Source organism: Mirounga angustirostris, unplaced genomic scaffold (assembly GCF_029215605.1).
Source record: "Mirounga angustirostris isolate CCGP_5_RB_7025 unplaced genomic scaffold, mMirAng1.0.hap1 SCAF_13, whole genome shotgun sequence".
In the NCBI taxonomy this organism is placed as follows: domain Eukaryota; kingdom Metazoa; phylum Chordata; class Mammalia; order Carnivora; family Phocidae; genus Mirounga; species Mirounga angustirostris.
Window position 1 is genome coordinate 73,675,184 of NW_026991721.1, and position 24,988 is coordinate 73,700,171.

The 24,988-nt window shown below is 38.3% G+C and overlaps 2 protein-coding genes across 11 annotated transcripts in view; one reads left to right on the forward strand and one right to left on the reverse strand.

The window, feature by feature from the left end:
• The window catches only part of FAM76B (family with sequence similarity 76 member B), a 106,326-nt gene extending 102,466 nt beyond the window's left edge, over positions 1 to 3,860 (reverse strand). For 2 of the 9 annotated variants that reach the window (XR_010407027.1, XR_010407026.1), the window contains exons 1-4: positions 3,588 to 3,811; positions 2,707 to 2,771; positions 1,789 to 1,843; positions 550 to 705 (exon numbers count right to left, since the gene is read on the reverse strand). Coding sequence is in view for 7 of the 9 variants with exons in the window: in XM_064577176.1 (XP_064433246.1) it covers positions 550 to 705; positions 1,789 to 1,843; positions 2,707 to 2,771; positions 3,588 to 3,674 (363 nt within the window). In the remaining 2 variants the exon portion in view is untranslated. Of the gene's footprint in view, positions 1 to 549; positions 706 to 1,788; positions 1,844 to 2,706; positions 2,772 to 3,587 lie in introns of all 9 variants that reach the window. The other 7 variants (XM_045894654.3, XM_045894653.3, XM_064577176.1 and 4 more) reach the window with 6 other exon arrangements.
• Positions 3,861 to 4,610: 750 nt separating this feature from the next.
• Positions 4,611 to 24,988, forward strand: part of CEP57 (centrosomal protein 57) — a 35,566-nt gene continuing 15,188 nt past the window's right edge. The window contains exons 1-5 of one of the 2 annotated variants that reach the window (XM_045894655.3): positions 4,611 to 4,937; positions 14,474 to 14,630; positions 23,041 to 23,220; positions 23,609 to 23,730; positions 24,853 to 24,969. In XM_045894655.3, the coding sequence (XP_045750611.1) occupies positions 4,896 to 4,937; positions 14,474 to 14,630; positions 23,041 to 23,220; positions 23,609 to 23,730; positions 24,853 to 24,969 (618 nt within the window). In that variant the 5' untranslated portion in view covers positions 4,611 to 4,895. Of the gene's footprint in view, positions 4,938 to 4,960; positions 5,282 to 14,473; positions 14,631 to 23,040; positions 23,221 to 23,608; positions 23,731 to 24,852; positions 24,970 to 24,988 lie in introns of those variants that run through there. The other variant, XM_045894657.3, reaches the window with a different exon arrangement.

Consider the following 24,988-nt stretch of genomic DNA (forward strand, 5'->3'; position numbering starts at 1 on the left):
GGGGGAGCTTCTCAAAGAGAGAGTCATCCTCCAACTCAACTGAAACTGACAGACAACAGGAGGCCTATGTGAAGTGAATGCTGATCAGCAGAGGAATGCCACAGGCACACACACACTTTTTAAGTCACTGTACGTAGAGAAAAACAAACAATGGTTGAAAACATGAGCCCCAAGTCAAAAGGCACAAGATTAACTTTGAATTATACACGTTAATGTGCCATCAGGTATTTTTTCACACCAGCAACTTCAAGTAACCAGCAAAAGGGTAAGTAGCTGAAAGGATTTAAAAGCAGTTAGTAATTCTCCCGAACAAAATGTTAGATAACCAAATAGTACAGAACAGCTATCACAGAATATTTTTTTAAAATACAGTAATCTCAGCTGATCAACATAAATGTGTGATGCAAACAGAGAAAATGCACTGTTCCTGCACTTCCATCTAACCATTTTCAGGGATCCAAAGGATACATCATGTAGCAGTAGTGTATTCATTAAAATAACTCCCAATCTGTGTGTTTCAATTTCCAGAAGATATCATAATATAAATACCTTTCTTCTTCCTTCCTCCTTTCGATCAAAAGCACATTGTTGTTTGCACTGTTCACAGGTCTGAGGTGGTCCATATTTTTTTTCTGAATTTGTACAACGCTGACACTTTGTACCAATAAATGCTGCAATTATGTTACAGTACTGACAAGGCTTAGGCTGAAAAGCAGATATACATTTTAACTGAGACATTTAAAAATAAAAATTTGCCGCATAAAATATACACCTGTATACAGACATATTTCTGGAACTAATTAAGGAAACAGAAAAAAAAAATTTTCTGTCAAGTATGTTACCCTGTCATATTTAATGACATTCATCATGTTCTTATTCATTTACTAACATTTATTTCTAGAGTCACGCAACTTTTTGTTAACTCTATTAAATAAATAAGATCATGAGAAATGTATTTATGATTGGATAGTATGTTATATAAAAGCTACATGTGAAAAAGGTCTCAAAGAATGAAAATAAAGGTACACACTGATAGAAAAGTTTCATGTATCCAGTATTTAGGAGCATGAAATAATTTAACATCCTAATTACTTTTATTACTGTTTCATTAAAAAAAATTTAACTTTTTATCATATACAGGTATAGGTGATGAAAAGAATATACATTACACATGAGCTTTCAACTTAAGAATTGGCACAAGCATATTCAACCTAAACTATAACAAACATAGCTTGATTTTCTTTGATACTCAAAAGACAATTCAGGATTTTACAGAACCTTAAGGCCAGCACTTTAACTAATCATGACTGTACTATACCAATAATGACTGTCATATACATGTGAGAAAAAATTTATACTAGCATAATGTCATGACTTTTGTGAATAAATGCCTGAACTGTACTACTATATAAAAACTGTTAGAGGTCCTGGGGGGTGGGAGAGAGTGTGATTATGCAAACTTTATGGGGGGTGGAGGGGAGTGTGATTATGCAAACTTTATAGATAAGTGGGTTCTCCATAACCAGGAGTTAGTTTGTTATATTTGAGCCTTTAAAGAATAAAATCATACATTTCACACTGAAATTCAATATACACAAAACATGCACATAATATGACTGTTTTTAAATGCTGTCATCCTCTGTCTGTCTACAGAAAATTCCTTTCCCGGAATATCTTAACATGTTGAATATTTAAGGACATAACAATAGAGATTTTTTTAAAAGTCCATTTTGTGAAAAACACTGACTAGTAACAATAACATGAAATAAAAATGTAAGACATACTTACTGTGCCAAATTGCTTCACATTTTGAGCACACTTCTTACAAATTGTATTAGTTTTGCTGAAAAGGAAATTGAATATAGATGATCAAATTTACATAGCTTTCTGAGGTAATTAGCACACTGTCGAACTAAAGCAAATACAGTTTATATTTGACTATTTAGTGGTTCTTAAAATTTCCTCTAATATAGACCAAGGATCTTTTTAGGGATGTCTCTTATACACATTTTCTCTTCTTTCATTAACTTTAGATAAATGATAAATGTTTTTATACATTTTTATTGTGTATCTTTTGGTAAACAAAACAAAACAAAAATCCTAATGTTTCCTATTTAGTTCCAAAATCTTCACATTTGCCACTCTTTATTCACAGCTTTACATCTCAGTGCTTACCTAACCTTCCTCTGGACCTTCTCCACTATTATGATGCCAGTTATCTACTTATGAAGAAATTATTTGTTCTTCTCCTTAGGCTACTACTCACTTAAACATGCCCTGATCTTTTAACAAGAATCAGCCTGTTAAAAAGTATGTGCTGTTCTTCCACTGGTAACAAGTTACTAGATTTCACTTGGAAGATAGTTGGTAACATTATGTCAGCACTAATGTTTTGTCATTTTTTACAGCTTAATAGTAACTTTATATTTGCATTTTTAGTCAGCGAGGCTGCGTATTTTCCATGCAATAATTTATTCTCCATTTCCTCATGTGTAAACTGAAGTCTAGCTGTAAAACAGCCATTAATTATTTGTCAACATGGTCTCTCCCACCACATATAAAAGGTTTACAACTTAAAATTTAAGACACTAAACCATACTTAAGAATACTTTACCACAAATACAGGATTACAACGCCCCCCCCCCCCCCGTTTTTCCTTACAGACAACTGTGTCTTTAACAATCAAAAACTATTTAGTATACAAACCTCTCTTGTTGAAATTCTGATCTGCAGTAAGTACATTTTACAATAGGATGCGCAATCCGACATTCCTGTAATAAGACAATATATTAGTATCTATCTCAAAGTCCCAAATTTCACTTTACTGGTAGAAAATTATTACACAACCTAGTCAAATTCCTAAAACATCAATAATACCTGTCCTCAACGTAAACAATTGAGTAATTTATCATATAAGTGGCCAATTACAGCATATTTTCTTAGGGAAGGTATAGGTGTCTTTGTCTTTATTTGATGTGGGGGGTATGCTACAAATAAGAAAGCTGTCAGGGCCGATTTCAAGGGTTGGTTAAATGTGAAACTACTTAATATTTTGCACCGTTGCTCACAGACAGCATCCCGGCTTTAATGGGATGGGAGGAGCTCCAAATCATAGAGCATTCTGTCCCCAAACCAGTCGCTTCGCTTTCCTGGACAGGGAAGAAAGATGCCATCAGCTTTGCGGCTTCAGGTTCCTAGCAAGAAAGTGCAAAAACCGTCCCCTGCCTCCCGGTGGAAGGAGAGAACAGTCCAGGCAGAAAACCGAGATGAAAACATCTCCACCCCAGGGTCTCTGCGGCATAGACAGGTGCCGCCTCACTCAGCCCCACCCCTGAGACCCCTGAATGTCGGTGGGGCCCGGCCCCCTCCTGGGCGCCTGGAAGAGAACAGAATTTTGTCTTCCTCAGGGGCCCCTCCCACCTGATGCCCACGTCCTCGGATAAAGGGGTCCCGAGTGAGGAGGCAAGAAAGAGCTCAGAGCCCCCAAGGCGCCGGCGAAGAGAGCCGGGCTGCAGTGCAGAGGACACCCAGCTCCCTCGGGCTCTGGCCGAGGAAACCCGCCCGCCCGCCGCCCAGCACCCACGGACCTTGCAGAGCTGCTGGCCCTGGGAGAGCTCCTCGAAGGGATAGCGCTGGGTACACTTGGTGCAGGCGTACAGGGCCGAGGCCGCCATCCTGCTCCTCCTCCACCGCCGCCCGCTCCGAGGCGGGGCCCTACGGGGAACTCGGGCGCCGCCGCCGCCGCCGCCGCCCGGGCCGCGGGCTCCTCCTCCTCCCCCCTCCCCTGCCTCGCGCCCACCAGAGCCTCGCCGCGAAGGTCCGCGGCCCTGCGGTCTGTACCGTCTCCCTCCGCCTCCACTTCCGCCCCCAGCCCTCTCAGTGACGCCGTCCAGGCCGCTCCCGCTTAGGCCCCTATAGCGGCGGAGGAAGACGATGAGGATAGTTCGATGCGGTTTAGCTGCGCGGCAGTGGATCCGCTTCCTTCTCGGCCTCCCTTCCCCATCTCTGATTGGCTGGGAAGGCTACTGCGTCACTCGGTCGCTCCTCCCAACCCCTAACCCCGGCTACGCTGGGAGCTCCCACAAAGGGAGGAAGTTGCTGGCCAATGACGGCCCGACGCTTTCAGCGCGCGAAATCCGCTTCAAACTCGCCCCGCCCAAAGGCCCCCGTAGAGCCTGTATGTAGCAGCCAGTCCCAGGTTTGAGTGAGAAGGCCCCAATGCAATTGGGCAAGTGTTCGTGAAGGTTTACTCTCTGCCTCCGCTCTTTTTTCCCTTGACTTCTATTGGACCAAGTCACCAAAGCCCCTCCACATTCTATTTGTTATTGGTCAAAAGCTAAGTACTTCACCTAGAGAGGCGTCTCCGACTCGAGCTCACGCTCTCTCCGGCGTTTAGTCCAAGGGAACCGATGGAGTGTTTGAACTTCGCACTTGCTTTTATTGTTTCAGTCATTCTATTCCATTGCCACTGGAGACATCACAACCCATGGCCAACATTTCCTCCTCGATGTGGCCCGCCCCTTTGTAGAGTCCCCCTCAGAGCCGTGCGGTAGTCGGCAGCGTTAGCAGCCCCCGCAGTTTCAGCGATGCGCTACCTTGTGACATCAGCGAGGGAAGAGGCGGATTCTCTCCTACTACCGGAAGACGTCCGCTTTTTTGATTGGCTACTCAAGACGTCCGTTAGGACGTGTTGCCTTTTCCGAGTGCACTGTGAGCGTGGGCGCCCCTGTGGGGGGGTGTGCAGGGGTTTCTAGACCCGGCACCAATACCCCAACCCCCTTCCATCAGGGGTTCGGCTTAGGGTCGCCCCTAGTGGGCGGCTCTCGAATCTTGAGGAGGAGCTCGAGAACCCGGACCCCCCCAGGGCTGCGGAGGCCCTCTGGGTAGGCAGGAAGATGGCGGCATCGGTCTCCGCGACTTCTGGTTCTCAGATCTCGGTAAGAAGCGGCTGACGTTCACATAGGCTCGGTCCTGGCGCCTCTTTGCTTTTCCTCACCCTTCAAAGCAGGGGCCCAGAGCCTCACCCGATCCTGGGGAACGGCCGGGAATGCCCCTTGCTTCCCGGACGCTCACTGCTCCTCTGTGGAGGCTGCACCCTCACCTCGAAACAGGCCTGGCCCGTCCATCCCCTCTGCTCCCTTCACCTTCCGGCCTAGCGGCGCAGGTTGCCGAACTTTGCCAGGATTCGCTAGGGTGTCTACCCACGCCCTGCCCTTGAGAAAACAGTGCAGCTCTGGTCACGTGGGTGTAACGGCCCCTCTTGGAAACTCGCCGAGACCAGGTAGGCTCACAAGTTGACTTAATTGGCAGCTGTTGAAGAGTCCTCCGTATCGAGTGCTTACTCGTTGCTGCTTGTGCCTGCAGTGGCTCCCGTCGCATATGCCCAGTGACTTTGTTCTTGCTTGTACCCAGAGCGCGCGCTTTCCGCCTCCGGTGTCACTGTGCAGCGTGTACATGCCGTTCTAGAGAGGCGACAAGGAGAGCTGAACCTAAACATTGTTTTCGCCTCTCGGGGGCTACCAGCCAGTTCAGTCACTACTATTTGTCGAATTGGAATGTCAGCGCATAGTGTTTGGGGATCCGCCACATTGGGAATAGGCAGAAAATGGGGGGAGGCTCAAGTGAGAGCCGTTATATCTTCATTTAGCTAAAGCGGAGTGCCTGGCATATTGGAGGCGCCAAGATTATGCCGGTGAATGAGACAGGATCCTTGCGCTGAAGGAGCAGACACTGGGGAGAAACTGCGTGTAATGAGGCTGTTACGCAGTTCAGTTTGATAAATGCTGCTGTGGTAGAATAACCTAGGCGTGAATGGTTAGCAGTTCTTGGGTGTAAGCTAGAAACAGCCCCTGATCAGTGGAGAAGATGCACCTTTCACTTTTTCATAACTTTACTCATAGTTTTTTTCTTCTGTGGGATACTTGTGTCTTTTGCCTGTCTTTAATCGGTGTGTCTTTTCCTGCTGATTTGTAGTCATTATGTATTCTGGATGTTAATGCTGTATTCTAATTACTCTTTGGCTTGTCTTTCACTTGTCTAAGATCTCTTTTGTTGGGAGCTCCTAATGTTCATGGGGTAAAATTTATTAGTCTTTCCTTTTTCTGTTTAGTGCTTTTGGCTAAGAAATTCTTGTAGCAAAGGCCATTAATGAAATTCTTATGTATTTTTCCTACAAGTTTTAAAGTTGGGGCCTCTTAAGTCCTTAATATGCGTGAAGTTAATTTGTGTGCTGTGAGGTAGGGATCTAGTTTAATGTTTCTACTTAAGATACGCAATTTCTCCAACATTACTTGTTAAATTTATCTTTCCCCAGTGGTTTGCATTTTTAGCTATCAATATATTTCTGTATGTGTATGTTTGTTTTACTGGGCTCTTTGTTCCATGGTTGTATTTGTCTTTCCTTGTATCTATACTCACTGTATTAAGGATTCTCCCTTACATTTCTAAGAGAGTACCTGCCTGTTCCTTGTTCCTTCAAGAAAAGTGTTAGCTATTCTCGATCCTTTGCTGTTCTTTAATAGAAATTATAAAATCTGCTGTCGGAATTTCAACTCAAACTGCATTGAATTTCCAGTTCAGTTTGGTAATAACCAATGCCTTTAAGATATTGAGTCTTGTGTCTTGTTATTCCAGTTTTTTTTAACTTTAACATTTTTCAGTAAAATTTTATAATTTCAGGTCTTGTATATCATTTATTAAATTTATTTTTAGTTTATTTTTTATGTATTTTCATAAGTTGTGTTTTCTAACTGTTATACAGAACTGTTATACATTCTTTCATATTAATTTTACTCAGCAATTTGTCCTAAACTCTAATTCTAATAATTGAGGATTCTTTGGTATTTTCTATTTAGATGATCATAACCTGTGAAATTTTACAATCTTAGCATTTATTACTTCCTTTCATTATCTTAATATGCAGGCTATGAAATGCCGCACAACTTTGACTAGAAGTTGCCTTGCAGATTTCTTTGCCTTGTTCCTGAATTTAAAAGGAATGTTTTAAATTTGTACCATTAAATATGTTGTCATGTTTTTTGGTAAATTTTCTTATTACTGTAAGAAAATAGTTCTTTAATAATGGCTGGATACTGAATTTTATTGATTACTTTTTTGCATTTGTTGATCATATGGATTTTCACATTAAAGTGAAATGGGTGTTCTAATGTTCATTCAGTTTTAAACATTCCTGGAATAACCCCATTTTGAACATACTGTATTATTTTTTCTATATAGTTGAGTATGTATGGTTTGCTAAATTGTATTTAAGTTTTTATATACCGGATTTCTTCAAGCCATGTTGCTCATCCCATTTGAAAAGAAGGCAAATAATACACATTTCTTATCATCCTTCATACTTAATGCAGTGCCATACACAGATATGTTCAATAAATACTTGAATCATAAGTGTTCCTAAGAAGGAACTAAAGTTACCAGGGAAGAAAGTGGTCACGTAAAACATTTTGCCTTCAATCCTGAAAGTCTCTCTTAGAATCATATCATTTTAGTTGGAAAAATATTTATTGAATGCTTGGGGTCTTGGAAAGCATACTAATTAGGAGTTATACTCAGGCCCCTTAATAGCTGTGAGACCTTAAGCAAATGGTTTAAGTTTTCTTAGCCTGTTTTTTTCACCTACAAAATGGAGACAATAATATTTGCTATGCTTCCTTCAGTGGTTCTTGTAATAACTAAAGGAGAATATGAGTATGCTTGGAAAAAATATGTTGACAAATCTGAGTTCAGTGTTCTGAAAAATCCCAAATACATTTTTCTGAACTCTAAAGTGAAGATACTTTCTTACTTGTCAGGATTGTTGTGAGGATCAACTAAGATAAAGGAAATGTAAATTGTAAAGTACCATGCAAATTTGAGGTTTGTGGTGGTTTTTATTTTGCATATGTATATATTGCATGTATATGGGGGGGGGCCTAATTCTGCTTGAAAGATCCTTTGCCCTTCAGTAGTTCTCAGGTACCCATGATTGAATGGCATGTGGCACTGAAAGCAAGAAGAATTCACTTGACAAAAGAAGAAATCTTTCGTCATCTCAGATGGCTGCTATCTTTTTTTTTTTTTTTTTAAGATTTTATTTATTTATTTGAGAGAGAGAGAATGAGAGAGAGCAAGCACATGAGAGGGGGGAGGGTCAGAGGGAGAAGCAGACCCCCCGCCGAGCAGGGAGCCCGATGCGGGACTCGATCCAGGGACTCCAGGATCATGACCTGAGCCGAAGGCAGTCGCTTAACCAACTGAGCCACCCAGGCACCCGAGATGGCTGCTATCTTGAGAAAGGTCTGTTGGCAGGGTTAGCTCTTGATAGGCAGCTGTGGACTTAAATGGTAAACAATTTCATACACTAATATAAAACTTTAAATGATGAGTACCTCACTCTGCCTAAACTGTGTGTAAAGTGTGGTTTATGCTGAACACCAGCTTTCTTTCTGGGAGTCAGGAATGTAACCAGTCCCCAGTGAAAACCTTGGCCACTGAGTCTAAGGAGCCTTGATAAAAACACTTCACAACAGTTGTGGCTATTAGTTGCTGGAGGAATTAAGCATATCCTGTAAGCAGCTAGAGAGGAATTTTGAAAGCTTGTGCCTGATACCTTACAGACTTCACCTCCATGGGTCTTTTGCTTTTGCTATTTTGCTTTGTATCCCTTTGCTGTAATAAATCCCAGAGATGAGTATAACTATATGCTCAGTCCTATCAGTCCTTCTAGCAAATCATCGAACCTTGGGCTGGTCCGGAGGACTGCTGACAGTCACGATGACAGTAGTTGGAACATTCCCAAAATTCAAGTTACCAGATGCCAGCCAAGAACCAGCCTTGAAAGCAGACATCTCTAAGTATAGCAGTCGCATGTCTGCTATATTAATCCTTTCTGCACAGTCTCTCTATGACATTTGTGCTCTTTGTTGTTGTTTGATATAAAGGAAATTATATTTTGTAATTTATATTTTATAAATATATGTAATTTTATAATTTATATACTTGAATGGAATAATTCAATTTTGTAGACAATGTGCAGTTTTTCCTGTTTTGCAGAGGAATTATATAATTAATTCATTCAACAGATTTATTTATTTTTATTAACATATAATGTATTATTTGTTTCAGGGGTACAGGTCTGTGATTCATCAGTCTTACACAATTCACAGCGCTCACCATAGCACATATCCTCCCCAGTGTCCATCACCCAGCCACCCCATCCCTCCCTCCCACCCCCCTCCTCCCTCCCACCCCCCTCCACTCCAGCAACCTTCAGTTTGTTTCCTGAGATTAAGAGTCTCTTATGGTTTGTCTCCCTCTCTGGTTTCGTCTTGTTTCATTTTTTCCTCTCTTTCCCTATGGTCGTTGCAAATGGCAAGATTTCAATTTTTTGATGGCTGCGTATTAGTCATTGTGTGTGTGTGTGTGTGTCTGTATATATACACACACACACACCACATTTTCTTTATCCACTCATCTGTCGGTGGACATCTAGGCTCTTTCCATAGTTTGGTTATTGTGGACATTGCTGCTATAAACATTGGGGTGCACATACCCCTTCGGTTCACTACATTTGTATCTTTGGGGTAAATACCCAGTAGTGCAATTGCTGGGTCGTCGGTAGCTCTATTTGCAACTTTTTGAGGAACCTCCATACTGTTTTCCAGAATGGCTGCACCAGCTTGCATTCCCACCAACAGTGTAGGAGGGTTCCTTTTTCTCCGCATCCCCGCCAACATCTGTCGTTTCCTGACTTGTTAATTTTAGCCATTCTGACTGGTGTGAGGTGGTATCTCATTGTGGTTTTGATTTGTCTTTCCCTGATGCCGAGAGATGTTGAGCACTTTTTCATGTGTCTGTTGGCCATTTGGATGTCTTCTTTGCAGAAATGTCTGTTCATGTCTTCTGCCCATTTCTTGATTGGATTATTTGTTCTTTGGGTGTTGAGTTTGATAAGTTCTTTATAGATTTTGGATACTAGCCCTTTATCTGATAGGTCATTTGAAAATATCTTCTCCCATTTTGTCGGTTGTCTTTTGGTTTTGTTGACTGTTTCTTTTGCTGTGCAAGAGCTTTTTATCTTGATGAAGTCCCGATAGCTCATTTTTGCCCTTGCAAGGGCCTTGCCTTTGGCGATGTGTCTAGGAAGAAATTGCTGCAGCTGAGAGGTTGAAGAGGTTGCTGCCTGTGTTCTCCTCAAGGATTTTGATGGATTCCTGTCTCACATTTAGGTCTTTCATCCATTTTGAGTCTATTTTTGTGTGTGGTGTAAGGAAATGATCCAGTTTCATTCTTCTGCATGTGGTTGTCCAATTATCCCAGCACCATTTGCTGAAGAGACTGCGTTATTTCCATTGGACATTCCTGCTTTGTCGAAGATTAGTTGACCAGAGTTGAGGGTCCATTTCTGGGTTTTCTGTTCCATTGATCTATGTGTCTGTTTTTGTGCCAGTACCATGCTGTCTTGATGATTATAGCTTTGTATTAGACATTCAACAGATTTATTAAATATCTTTATCAAGTGTTTTTATTGGAACTTAAACTCAATTTTCCTGTGTCAACTGGGTGTCCTACAATCAATGCAGTTCTGCTGCTGACTAGCTGGAGATAGTGCAGGCCCCACACTTTAAGGGGCTGGCTCCCACATGACGGCCCCCACCTTAATCCCAGGTGTCCTGAAGGTAGGTTTTTGCACTTCTGCCCAGTCAACTATAAATGAAGGAGTTCCCATGACCCTTTCTCCTCACATTTATTAATTTGCTAGAATGACTCACAAAACTCAGGGAAGTGAGCTATGCTTACAGTTAGTTGTTTTTGTTTCTGTTTTTTAATAGAGGATACAACTCAGAAACAGCCTAATGGAAGAGACACATAGGGCAAGATATAAAGGGGCTTCCATGACCACTCTGGATGCTCCTGGAACCTCATTGTTCAAGAGTTTTTATGAAGGTTTCATCATGTACTTATGATTTATTCAGTCATTGGCCATTAGTAAATGAACTCAGTCTCCAGCGCCTCCCTTCTCCTGAGGTCAGGGTGTGGGGCTGAAATTTCTAATGCTGATAACTTGGTTGGTTTTTCTGGCTACCAGCCTTCATCCTGAAGCTATCTAGGGGGTCCCACTCTTGGTATAACAAAGACATCTGTCACTTAAGAAATTCCCAGAATTTTTGAATCTCTGTGTCAGGAACCAAGGACAAAAACATTTTTTTTTTTTTTATTCCACAGGGCATAGAGATACTAAATATATCAAGTAGGAATAAGCATTTTTAAAAAAGAATAAAGGCGACAGAGTGACAGAAAGGTGCTACTTTAGGTAGAATAGTCCGAGAAAGTCTTACTGACAAGACTTCTGAGCAGATGACTGAGTGGTGTGAGAAAGGGAGCTTTCCAGGCAGATAAACGTAGGAAAAGAAAACAGTGTACTGTGCATTTTAGAAATCCAAAAGTAGGTCAGTATAGCTGGGAAATAATGAGGGGGCAGAGGGGTGTGGAGAAAGAGTGGGAGGGAATGAAGTCAGATTAGTCTGAGGTCAGATATGTGGCGCCATGAAAGCCATGGTAAGGAGACACCTGGGTGGCTCAGTCAGCTGAGCTTCCAACTCTTGATTTCAGCTCAGGTCATGATCTCAGGTGGTGAGATCAAGCCTCACGTCAGGCTGTGCGCTTAGCGCAGAATCTGCTAGAGATTCTCCCTCTCTCTCTCTGCCCTTCCCCCTGCTCATGTGCATGCACATGCACTCGTATGCTCACTCTCTCTCAAATAAGCAAGTCATGGTGAGAATTTTGGATTTTATTTTGTGATGGAAATCTATTCCTTTTTACAGTGTCTGGCACTGTAAAATAGGGTTTTAATTAGGGGTATTACTCTAATATGCTTTTTTTTTTAAAACAATCATAACGATTAATACTTGGAGACAGGCTAAGGGGATGTGGACAAGAGTGATTAGGAGGCTATTAATGCAGTCTAGACAACAGATCACAGTGGTGTTAAACCAGGGCATTAGCAGTGGAATTAATGAGAAATTGGAGAGTTTCCACATATAAGTGAGTTCATACAGTGTTTGTCTTTCTCTGTCTGACTTCATTTAGCATAATGCCTTCAAGGTCCAGTTACACTTTTGCAAATGGTAAGGTTTTCTTGTGTTTTTTGTTTTTTTTTTTTTAATGGCTGAATAATATTCCATTGTATATGCCACAACTTCTTTACCCATTCATCCATCAGTGGACACACATTGCTTCCATGTCTTGGCTCTTGTAAGTAATGCTGCTATGATCTGAACGTGGAGGTGCAGATATCTCTTCAGGTTAGTGTTCTCATTTCTTTTGGATATATACCCAGAAGTAGAATTTCTGGATTATATCGTAGTTCTATTTTTAATTTTTTGAGGATCCTCCATACTGTTTTCTATAGTGGCTGTATCAATTTACAATTCCACGAACAGTGCACAAAGGATTCCCTTTTCTCTGCATCCATGCCAGCTTTTGTAATCTCTTGTCTTTTGGATGATGGTTAGTCTTAACAGGTGTGAGATGATCTCTCATTGTGGCTTTAAAGCAATTTTTAAAAATTTACCTGTTTAACAGAGAGAGAGAGCGAGAGCGCGCACCCACAGCAGGGGGAACAGCAGGGAGAGGGAGAAGCAGGCTCCCTGTTGAGCAGGAGAGCCCAGTGTGGGGCACGATCCTGGGATCAGGACCTGAGCCAGAAGGTAGACGCTTAACCAGCTGAGTCACCCAGGCGCCCCTCATTGTGGTTTTAATTTGCATTTCCCTAATGACTAAAGAATGTTGAGCATCTTTTCATGTATCTGTTGGCTTTGGAGAAATGTTTCGAAAAGGACAAATTTTGAACTGTTACACAAGAGCTAGCAGGCAGTGAATTTAATGAAGATGGTTTATTTTCATTTTGTTTTGGTTTGTGTTTTTTGAAAGTAAATTATTTATGCATAGTCCTGTTAATATCTGTGCAGTATTCAGTAATTCTAATAAAAATTGTTTTGAAAATCTTACGTAAATTTGCAGGTGTTTTTTGTTCATACGTATATGTTGATAAGGAATACTTCCTAGCCAGTTACTTTGAATGGTAGTTGTTAAATGATAGGATTCTAGGAGGTTGTATGAAGACCTAAGGTTCTCTGTGAAGAATCATATTTGAAATTAAGCTAAGTGATAATTCATGGTGCTTTGTAAGAGCTTTGGCAGTATAATATATTTTAAGAATTGAAAACTCACCCTGTTTTCCAGCCACCTCCAAAAACCTGATGTCAGCTTGTCAAAAAGTTTGAAAAATGCCAACTCTTAGTCCGGTTGCATGTGAACATACTTTTGACTTTTGACTTAACATTGATTTACTTGAGTACCACTTTCAGACTTACCCCTATCTTTTCCAAGTCTTTTCTCTCTTCTTTAGTTTTCATAGCCATAGTTTGTGTTTTGTATTTGCTTTCTTAAATCAATTGGAAAATTGCGTGGTTTTACATGGAAACAGTCTTTGATTTTTAATAAGATTTAGATACAGTGTGGTTTTCTTGATTGCCTTTGTTTATTCCAGGAGCTTGTTTACCATTATTGTAAATATTCTTTGTCCCTTTGTACTTTTCTGGGCACAGATTATTCTGTGCTGTATAGTATAGTTCTCCAAAGGTAAGAGTCGAGAACTTATTTTGCTGTGGTTATTTGAATAAGAAAAATAAATGAGAATTTTGAACAGCGAGCCAGTTGTATCTTTCACCTTAGCTTTCAGTTTCTCCATTACTTCCCCCACTCCAGGTGTCTATCTACCGATAGGAAGTCATCTACAACTAAAAAAATGCCACAGTTAGGATACCCTGCAACTGAAATCATGTGGAACATAATCCCTAATTGAACAGAATCTCATTCATAATAGAATGGTGTTTGTGTGGAAATAAAATTTTGTATTTGGGTATTTGATATTTCTAATTGCCCCCCTCCTACCTCTTTTTCCTAAGTATGAATTTTTTGAAGCAAGAACTATACCTTTCTGTATACCACAGACTCTTGGACATTTGATAAATATTCAGGAATTAGTTGATTGGAGAGAGATTAATTCAGTCATTTTGTAGCAGTTTCAGATACTGTAAAAAGATAATATTTACTTTTCTGAATGTATATTTTACACTACATATTTTTAGGTAAAACATTAAATTTATTATGAGTATCATATTTAAGTATTTCTGTGCAGCATTTCTATTCAAGTTGTTTGAACATTATTTCCTTTTTATAGTGTCTGGCATATGGCTATATTTAGACACATAAGAAACACTTGAAAATTTTAAAATAATGATTGAATTCTGTTGTGTATGGTCAGTGGGCTTTGTTTTTTATGTTGTCTCTATCAGTGGAACATAAGCAGTACAATTTTCAGTCAGGAACAAATTGTGTGTGTGTGTGTGTATTTACATCCTATTTGCAGTTTAAAATTTTGAAAGGTAATTTCTATATTTTTATTTTTCAGAACATCTTAGTCGAACCCTCAAGGTCTAATGGAAGTATGGTTCGCCATTCCTCATCTCCATATGTAGTATATCCACCTGATAAGCCTTTCCTTAATAGTGATCTACGACGCTCCCCAAATAAGCCTACATTTGCCTATCCGGAAAGTAACAGCAGAGGTAATAGAGCCTAACAAAATAGATGTTTTTTGTTTGTTTGTTTATCCACTACTTGAAAACTCCTGTGTCTTTCATGTATTTTAAAATGGAGTGGCACCTGGGTGGCTCAGTCAGTTAAGCATTCAACTCTTGATTTCGGCTCAGGTCATGATCTCAGGGTCGTGATTCTCTCTCTCTCCCTGTCTCCTGCCCCTACCATACCCACCCCCCCTGCTCACACACATGCTCACTCTCTCTCTCAAAAAAAAAAGAAGAGTATCTATTTCCCCTTATCTATTTTTAACCTCATCAAAATACAGCACTTTTCTTTTGTTCACTGATTGTTAAACAGTATTGTTCACCAAATCATCAAGACTAAATACTTTGAGAAATCTATAACTGCTCTGTCATATGCAATATCAGTCAGGAACCAAAAATCAGTATTTTTGCCTCTGAATTATCCCAAAGATGTATTAGTTCTTTCTCTTCATTCTCATTGCTTTGGTTCAGACTTTCATCATCTATTGCATAGATAATTGTGATATACTCCTAAGTAATTGCTTAGCCTGTGGTCTCCCTCTCATCCCCATTTAAACAACATTCCTGCTATCATCTCCCCTACTTTAAACAAATTTTAACACCTCTCCATGGCTTACATAACAAAGTCCTAGATTTTTTTTTTTTTTTTAAATCTGGACTCCACCTGCCTTACCAACTTCATCCCTATCTTCTCTTCTGTTCTTCCTTACCCACACATCCTTTGCCCTGGCTACTTTGAAATATATTTGTTCCCAAAACTTGCCATCTGTATTAGCTTTCTTGCTGCCTTAGCAAAGTACCACAGCTCAGCAACTTTAACACAGATGTGTCATCACACAGTTTCTGTAGGTCAGAAATCTGGATGGACTTAGCAGAGTCTTCTGTTTAGGGTCCTATGAGGCTGAAATCAAGGTGTTGACTGGGCTGTGTTCCTTACTAGAGAGTCTAGGGAGGAGTCTGCTCTCAGCACATTCAGATTTTTGGCTTGTGGTTATAGAGCTGAGGTTCCATTGTCCTGCTGACTTTTAGTCAGGGCCAGTCTTTCCTCCTAGAGGCTGTCTACATTCCTTCCTTTGCTTTCTTTATGGCCCCCTTTAGGAATGGTGGGTCACGTGTCTTTCATGCTTCATATCTCTCTGTTTAGGGTCCTTTCCCAAAGTCCTTTCGCCATATAGCAGGTATTCAGGGTTTGAAGGATTAGGACATAGGTATCCTTGGGTGTCCATTCTGGCTGCCACACCAGCCATGTCAAGCTTATAAGTCTTTCTCATGCAGTGCGCTCCTATTGAAATCTTGCTGTTGTAGAATTGTACTCTTTAAAATCCACATTATGTATTATTTATTTTGAGAAGTCTTCCTCTCTACCAGCTTCCCCAACATACCTCTTCCTGCTCTCCTCAGATGTCTCTTCTAAACTCACTTGGGCCTTCATTTTTTGTCAGGGTAAAGCGAGTAGTGGTTTCCTTGTCTGCCCATCCCATACTGAAGGTAGATATCATTGGACTGATACAGAAAGTACTATAAAAGCATAATGGATCATAATGAATATCTGGAGGCATTGCTTAAATGGTTCACAACACCATGCTCTGAAGGGATAAGAGATGCTGATTTACTCTTTCCACATTATTTTTTCTTTTGTTTACTTTCCTCTTCATCTCCTTTTTCCCTCTTTTCTCACATGTTCTTTAAAACCAGTAGTGACACACAAGCAGAATGTAGCATTATCACTAACACGCTGGGGTAGACATTTGCTGACTTTCTGCTTTATGAATAAATCCGCCCCATTTAACTTACTCTTTTCGTTCTTTAGTAATTTTCTCTGAACTTTTTTTTTTTAAGTTTCTTTAGATAGAAGGAAAGATCAGACCTAGATATAATATTGTAGTGGAAGGATTGATACCTTAATTCCTAGATCTTGTATTCCTGCTAGAACTTTGTTGCATGATTATTTTTGTGTGTGTGCTTATTTTTTAAATAAATTATTACTAAATCTTAACAGATTTTTATTCAGTGAGCTTCAGTTATTTGTTCTTTGCTTCTTTACCATATGTTGTTTGTATGTTATACAACTTTTATTTTTCTGAATTGCCAAAGTCTTTAGCTGCTGTGTTCAGATGAGTAGCATTTTATTACTTGATTTATTAACAATTGAATTAATTAGTATTTTCTTTATTATCATTATCTTTGAGACACTCTATCCTGTAAATAAGCGGTTTCTAGTTAGTAAGTTGAGCACTGAATATAGATATTTGTGCAAAACACCAGACTTCCATTTGAATGAGTGAAGTCTTAATTGGAATAGATACTCTGTATGATAAACTTTTTTTCTTTACATGTAATAAATGCTTTTATTGCACGAATACAGTAAAAAAAAACTTGTTATTCTTTAGTTCTAGTTTAATATATTTTCATTTGATAAATTACCGTTTCACTTTGCTATCTAATAATCACTTTGAAAATATAGTTTGATTAATGCCATGGAAAGAGATAATTAAACTATGTTTCTTGTAATTCTCATTTTCATATTCATTTTGAGTTTTAGAAAAGAGATGAGCAAGAAATTGGAAGTTATTACTGCCTTCAAAAAATGTATTGTCCTTGGGACCCCATTTTTCCCCTCCCCCTTGGAACCCTTTAAAAAAATGGTAACTAATGTCAATCCAAAAAAGTTTAACCCGTTGTTCATGTTATTTAATATATTTCAAGTGACAGTATTGTGCAGAATGTGAACATTTGAAGCAAGATAACTATGAGGCAATTCTGCTAGGCCAGTGCTTTCTAAACCTTTCACTTATCCTAGTCCACGTGGAAAATGAAATGGTAACACATGTACAACACATGGAGATAAACTGATGGGGTTGATGGGAACTAGTCTGGGGTCTTCCACTGTGCCAGGCCACTCGTGGCCCCTGTAAGAGCTGAGAGAGAAAACATCTTGACCTATCTATTACAAATTTGTGTCATACCTGTTGGAAAAAGCTCAGCATTATTGTGACCAGTGAGAGAAGTCAAGTTATAGCTAGTGTGCTAGGTATTGATAACAATTTACTGCCCATCTGTTCTTCTAAAGCACTGGTTCTCCAATTTTTTAATTCAGGAAACCCTAATTAACCCACTGCATGTTTACATAAATAGAATAACTGTTTTCCAAATTTAAAAAATATACTGCTAAGAGTGACATTGTTTTATACTTTGTAAATCTCTTATTTCTGGCTTAATAGAAAACTGCTTGATTCTCATTTATTTTTGCATTCCATTTGTGTTAATAAATTGTTTTAATTGAAGTATGTGAAAAAAATCTGGCCTTACACGGATATGTAGGTAGAAAAGAAGTAATACTTTAATAGCCTTCCCAACAATTTGTGGATATTTTTATTTGATATTATACCAAAACTTGGCAAGTGGTTTCTTAAAATTTAGTTGCATTGTGGAATCTGAAAACAACATTGATTTTTTTTCATATTCTGGAACCTCAGGACCACCTATATGGTGGGAGATTAACTCAGAAGACTCACAGGTTTCAGAAGTGGTTGTAATTATGGCTGAGGCTTACCGAGATGCAGGCTTCCAAATTTCTCCCTCATGGGGGTCACAGAGAAAAACACTTCTTCTTCTAGCAATAAACTGCATGACATGTGTAGTGTTTCTGCCCAGAAAAGCCCACTTAAGGCTCAGACATTACGGCTTTTATTTGGAGCTAGTTACACAAACACTTGGCGCCTACACAAACAGTCATGATATTCACCATAAAACACTTTTGTTTACGCAATCGAGGCAGACTTGTGCAGCAGGATTTAGTGCCTTAGACATACAAAACCTTATTAATTAGTAACTTTGGGAACATTCCAAGAGCCTAGTTTCCAGAGGGTAACCAAGGTTCAGGTCTGCTGTATAATTTTTTTTGTAAGAATTTATTTTTTAATTGAAGAAGAATTGACATATGTGTTACGTTAGTTACACATATACAACATAGTGATTTGACAGTCCTATATATTATATTCTTCTCACCACAATAAGTGTAGTTTACTGTCACCATACAGTGTTATTGCAGTATTATTGGGTGTGCTGCCTATGCTGTAGTTTTCATCCCTGTGACTTACTATAACTGGAGTTTGTATCTTTTAATCCCCTTCACCTATTCTGCCTTATCTCCCACTCCCCTCCCTTCTGGCAACCACCAGTTCTCTGTATTTATGAGTCTGTTTCTGGTTGGTTGGTTGGTTGGTTGGTTGGTTAGGGTTTTGTTTTTGTTTTTGTTTTGACTCTACATACAAGTGAAATCATACAGTATTTGTCTTTCTGGCTTATTTCATTTAGCATAAAACCCTCTAAGTTGACCCATGTTGTCACCTATGGCAAGATTTCGTTCTTTTTTATGGCTGAGTAATATTCCATTATGTATATATATGTGGAATATGTAATACTCCATTGTGTATACCACATCTTTATTCATCTGTGGATGGACGCTTAGACTAGCTATTATAAATAATGCTGCAATAAACATAGGAGTGCATGTGTCTTTTCAAATTAGTGTGGTTTTTTTTGGGGTAATCAGTAGTGGAATTACTGGATCATATGGTATTTCTTTTTTTTTTTTTTAAGGAACCTCCTTAATGTTTCTACAGTGGCTTCCCCAGTTTATTCTTATCAGCAGTGCATAAGGGATCCCTCTTCACATCCTTGTCAACACTTGTCATTTCTTGTCTTTTTGGTACTAGCTGTTCTGACAAGTGTGAAGCGATATAGTGGTTTTGACTTACATTTCCATGCTGATTAGTGATGTTGAACATCTATCTGTTCATGTGTCTATTGGCCATCTGTATGTCTTCTTTGGAAAAATGTCTATTCATGTCTTCTGCTCATTTTTGATTGGATTATTTGTGGATTTTGTTGTGTTATGTTTTAGGAGTTCTTTGTCTGTTTTGGACATTAACCCCTTATCAGCATACATGATTTGCAAATATTTTCTGCCATTCAGTGGGTTGCCTTTTCGTTTTGTTGATGGATTCCTTTGCTGTGTAAAAACTTTTTAGTTTGATATAGTCTCAGTAGTTTGTTTCTGCTTTTGTTTCCCTGACATAAGGAGACATATCCATAAAAGTGTTGCTAAGGCCAGTGTCGAGAGATTACTGCTTATATTTTCTTTTAGGAGTTTTATAGTTTCAGGTCTCACATTTAGGTCTTTAATCCATTTTGAGTTTATTTTTATGTATGGTGTAAGAAAGTGGTCCGGTTTCATTCTTTTGCATATAGCTGTCCAGTTTTCCCAGTACCACTTACTAAAGAGTCTGTCTTTTCCCGCCTCCTTTATCACAGATTAACTGATCATATAAGTTTAAGTTTATTTCTGGGCTCTCCATCCTATTCCATTGATCTGTGTGTTTATTTTTGTGCCAGTACCATACTATTTTGATTACTATAGCTTTGTTGTATATCTTGAAATCTGGGATTGTGATACCTCCAGCTTTGTTTATCTTTCTCAAGATGGCTTTGGCTATTTAGGGTCTTTTATGGTTCCATATAAATTGTAGGATCATTTGTTCTAGTTCTGTGAGTAATACCAATTGGTATTTTGATAAAGATTACATTTAATCTGTAGATTGCTTTTGGCAGTAGGGACATTTTAACAATTCTTTGAATCCATGAGCATGGTATATCTTTCCATTTTTTTGTGTTGTTGAGAAACATTGAAATAATTTGATGATATAAAAGCCATTCCAGAATGTAGAAAAGGAGAGCATATACCTCATATTGGGTCTTTTTGTTAATCCAGCACATCTTTGATACTACATTTGCTGACATACAGAAATAAAATGGTATGTTCCAGCTCATTGCTCTAATAACTGTAAATGCAGAAATAAAATACTAGCAAAAGCATTCACTATGAGGTATAATCTAAGGAATGCAAGGAATGTTTGGTATTACAAAGTTTTAGTAGTTCAGAAGAGGTTTAAAAAAAACCTGAATTGATGGGGCGCCTAGGTGGCACAGTTGGTCGGGTGTCTGACCCTTGGTTTCAGCTCAGGTCATGATCTTGTGGTGGGATCGAGCTCCACATCAGGCTCTGTGCTCAGAGCAGAGTCTGCTTGAGTTTCTTTCTCCTTCTCCCTCTGCCCTCCCCACCATGTTCTCTCTCTCTGGAATAAATAAATAGATCTTGAAAAAAAAAAGACCTGAACTGACATTTAAAGGCGTATATTAATTTTCCCATCTCCTATTACATTTGTTATCTAATTTCTCCAGGTTTTTTAGAGAATAGTTCCTTTAAATACTAATCTTTTATTTTTAAAGTAATCTCTATACCCCACACAGGGCTTGAATTTACAACCCCAAGATCAAGAGTCACATGCTCTACCAACTGAGCTAGCCTAAATACTAATCTTAAATCTGGACTGTTTTCCTCTTCTCATAGTCTTTTCCATTGATTTTTCAGGTTTCTACATTGTATGTGTTTCATGTCCGTGTTTTTTTTTTTTTTTTAAAGATTTTATTTATTTATTTGAGACAGAGAGCATGAGAGGGAGGAGGGTCAGAGGGAGAAGCAGACTCCCTGCCGAGCAGGGAGCCCGATGCGGGACTCGATCCCGGGACTCCAGGATCATGACCTGAGCCGAAGGCAGTCGCTTAACCGACTGAGCCACCCAGGCACCCGTCTGTGTTCTTTCTAATTACACTGTAGTCTCATTGCATAATAGAATAAGCTGGCTATATTATAAAATGTATCAGTCTCCTGTTTGGGGCCTATAACATTCTAGGCCCTAAAAATTTGGTGAATGAATGAATTACATTAATAAACGGAAAAGTATACCTTGTTTTGAGTAAGCAGCCTCGATTTTTACAAGATGACAGTTCTTCCTGCATATTATATGGTTTATATGACGTTTCATGTAAGTCATTGTTTAGGTGAAATGTTTCTGAATATTTAATTGGTAAGAACAAATTTTAAATGTTTTAAAGATTTCTGTAATGTGGGAGACTGGCTGTATCGATGTTTATAAGGTTTTAATAGTTAAAACACTAGAACAATAATAATAAATCAGAATAAAAGTCCTGAAACTGTGGTTTCAGGTATGTGTGTGTAATAATTACATCTGTATGTATTGATACCTGTGTGAATTTGGTATATGATACAGATGCCATTTAAAGTTCTTCCTTCAATACCAAAGTAACTTTTATTTCACTTAAAGAATTAAATGTAAACATATGTGAAACTTTAAGTACAATAAAGGAAAATATAAAGTTTATATTTCTTGAAGTTATAGAAGAATGTTCTACCTATATAAAGAAATAAAGAACTTGATGTGAAATATTGTTATGATGATATGAAAAATGAGAACATCTTTATATCAAAACTGACAACATCTAAATTGGCAGCTATGTTTTCTGGAATTAAAGACCAATAATAAAGTGATGGGGGGGACTTTTTCTTAAGGAATTCAAAAGAAAATTGACCAATTATATATATAAACTTTTAATAGAAATGCAAAATGAAATAACCAGAAGTAGCTTTTGTTTCTTAATCATAACAGAAATACTGTAATTAATAGTGGTATATGTTGCCAAAGACACATACATCTGGTGAAAGTATGAATTGATACAGCCTTTTATGAAGGTACTTTGTTTCAAGCACCTTTCAAATATGGGTATTTTTTGATCCAGCAACTTAATTTTTCAGTTTTTAATTATTGATTATGAGGAAGTAATCTTTTAAGATTATCTGATTGTATGAGGGAATGCTCAGTTTGATAGTGCTAATGTGAAAAAGAAAACTTAGATAAATTTTGATCTCAATTTATTTTATGCATATCAAAAAAGGTTGAAAGCAGTAGCCAAAAGTGATAGTCATTATCTCTTGGTAGTAGGAGTGTAAGTTCTTTTTGTTGTATTTTCCTGTGCTTTCTATAGTGAATGTGTATTACTTTTATAATCAGAAACTTTGGGTGGGGGGGGCAGTTTAAAGAATAATTAGAATTTTTCCTATATAATGAAAAATTGAGATTTAAAAAAATAGTCCTTTTTGTGCTTGAGATCTTTCACTCTACAGTTGGATTCTGCATGTGATCCTATTAATGAAACAGAAGAAGGATTGGTAGTTAATGTACTCTTGGACAGTTAGGAATTTTGTATGATTAGCTAAATATTTTTACCATTTTATAAAATCTTTACCGTAATTTGGTTTTTGAGTCTCTAACGTGTTTCGGAGACTCAGAATATGTCTTTAAATGGATTTTTTTAAAAAAACAATTATGTGGCAGTAATTAGCATTTCATTTTTCCCAAAGAGTGATTCTCCCCTGGGCCCACCCATGTTTTATTTTTTATTTAGATCAGTTCTTTTTTTTTTCATTGAACCTTCTCCATATATTTATATTATTCATGTTTGGATTTGGCAGCTATATTTTCTGCTCTGAAGAATCTTCAAGATAAGATTCGACGCTTAGAACTTGAAAGGATTCAGGCAGAAGAAAGTGTGAAAACCTTGTCTAGAGAAACAATTGAATATAAGAAAGTATTGGATGAACAGATACAAGAAAGAGAGAATTCAAAGAATGAGGAGTCAAAGCACAATCAAGGTTTGTTTAATTATGAAGGAAATGAAACCTACAAATAACACAAAATACAAAATGAAATACACAAAATAAGTATTGTAAAATTATTCTAAAAGCAATTTCATGTTCGTATTTTCTAGTAGTCAGAATTTTGGGCACTCCAGAATTGCATTATACTCAAATGCATTTTGAAGAGCACATCCTGATGGTCCTGCATTATATTTACTGACCGAATTCAAGACAGATTGGACCTAGCATATAGGAAGAGAATGACTTAGGTCACCTGAATAGGCTTCTAGAGCTACTGGAAAGTGTTTGTTGTATACACAGTAGAGTTAATTCCCATTAAATAGCTTGTTACAGCTGTTCCATGAGTGAGCTAATTTCTGCTTTTCTTACGTATTCTTTTTAGAACTGACCTCTCAGTTGTTAGCTGCAGAAAGTAAGTGTAATCTTTTAGAAAAACAGTTGGAATACATGCGCAATATGATAAAGCATGCAGAAATGGAAAGGACATCTGTCTTAGAAAAACAGGTATGGTACATCACAGATTCGTTTTCAGGAACAGTTAGTTATGGGGAAAATTAGACTGACCTAAAGATCTTTTTTCTCAGTAAAGACTTGGTTCTGTTGTAATCATTTCTCCTTTTATCATGATCACTGATAGCGGTACCAGTAGTTCATCTTGAGAAACAACTAGTGTAAGCTTTGAGGGAAAATGTGATTTCTTTCTTCAGCATAGCTATAAAGAGGTTTCCTTTTTGGCTGACCTTCACACACCCTGCCATATCCTCTGCATATAGCTTTGACAGCTTCTGGCTTTTGAACAGTATAACAGCCCAAGACTGAAATTACTTGAATCATTTATAGGTGGGGAAGGGGGTAGTCCATTCAATCTGCCACATGATTGGAAATAGCCCATTTCCTAAGAATGGTTCCAATACTGGAAATAAAATATGATTTATGCCAATTTTTAACAGTGTATTTTTTAGGGCAGTAACTATCCACTAAGGTGGATTGGAGGGAATTGATAGTTCACACAAATTCCTGGGAAAATTACAGTTTTACTTTATCTTACTCAAATTTCTATTAGTATGACACTTATTGCCATAGTCTTACAGATGAAGATATACTGTTTAAAAATTTAGGTACTTAGTGTTTTGGCTTTTTTTTTTTACTAATAGACCTCAATTTAGCCTAGTTTAATGGTTTACTCTGTGACTGTCGGATGGTAGTCTTTTCAAAGCCTTGACACTAAACATAAAAAAATAATGATGTTTTGCATAGAATTCAGAGGAAGTATAAATGATAGATACAAAAAACATAATTATTACCTTAATTAAGAGATTAACTGTGTAAGAGAACCAGACTCATTGAAAGTATTAGTCTATATGTATCTAATAAATCCCTGCTATCTCAGAGTGTAATGAAAGTCTCAGTACATGGACCCAAATATTATAATAGTATATGGTAAGAACAGGATTCCACTTGTATTTTTTTGTTTTCTCCCTGTGGTTTCATCTTAATATTGTTCTCCTAGAATCTCTGTAGTATCTAAGTACTTCTATGAAAGGCCAGACAAATATAGTATATGCCCAGTGTCAGTTACTTTTTGTTTTGTCAAATTATCATGCTGTGTTTAATACTGTTCCCCAGGTTTCCCTCGAAAGAGAACGACAACATGATCAAACACATGTGCAGAGCCAGCTTGAAAAGTTGGATCTTCTGGAACAGGAGTATAACAAACTTACCACAATGCAGGCTCTGGCAGAAGTCAGTGAATGTTTCTTTT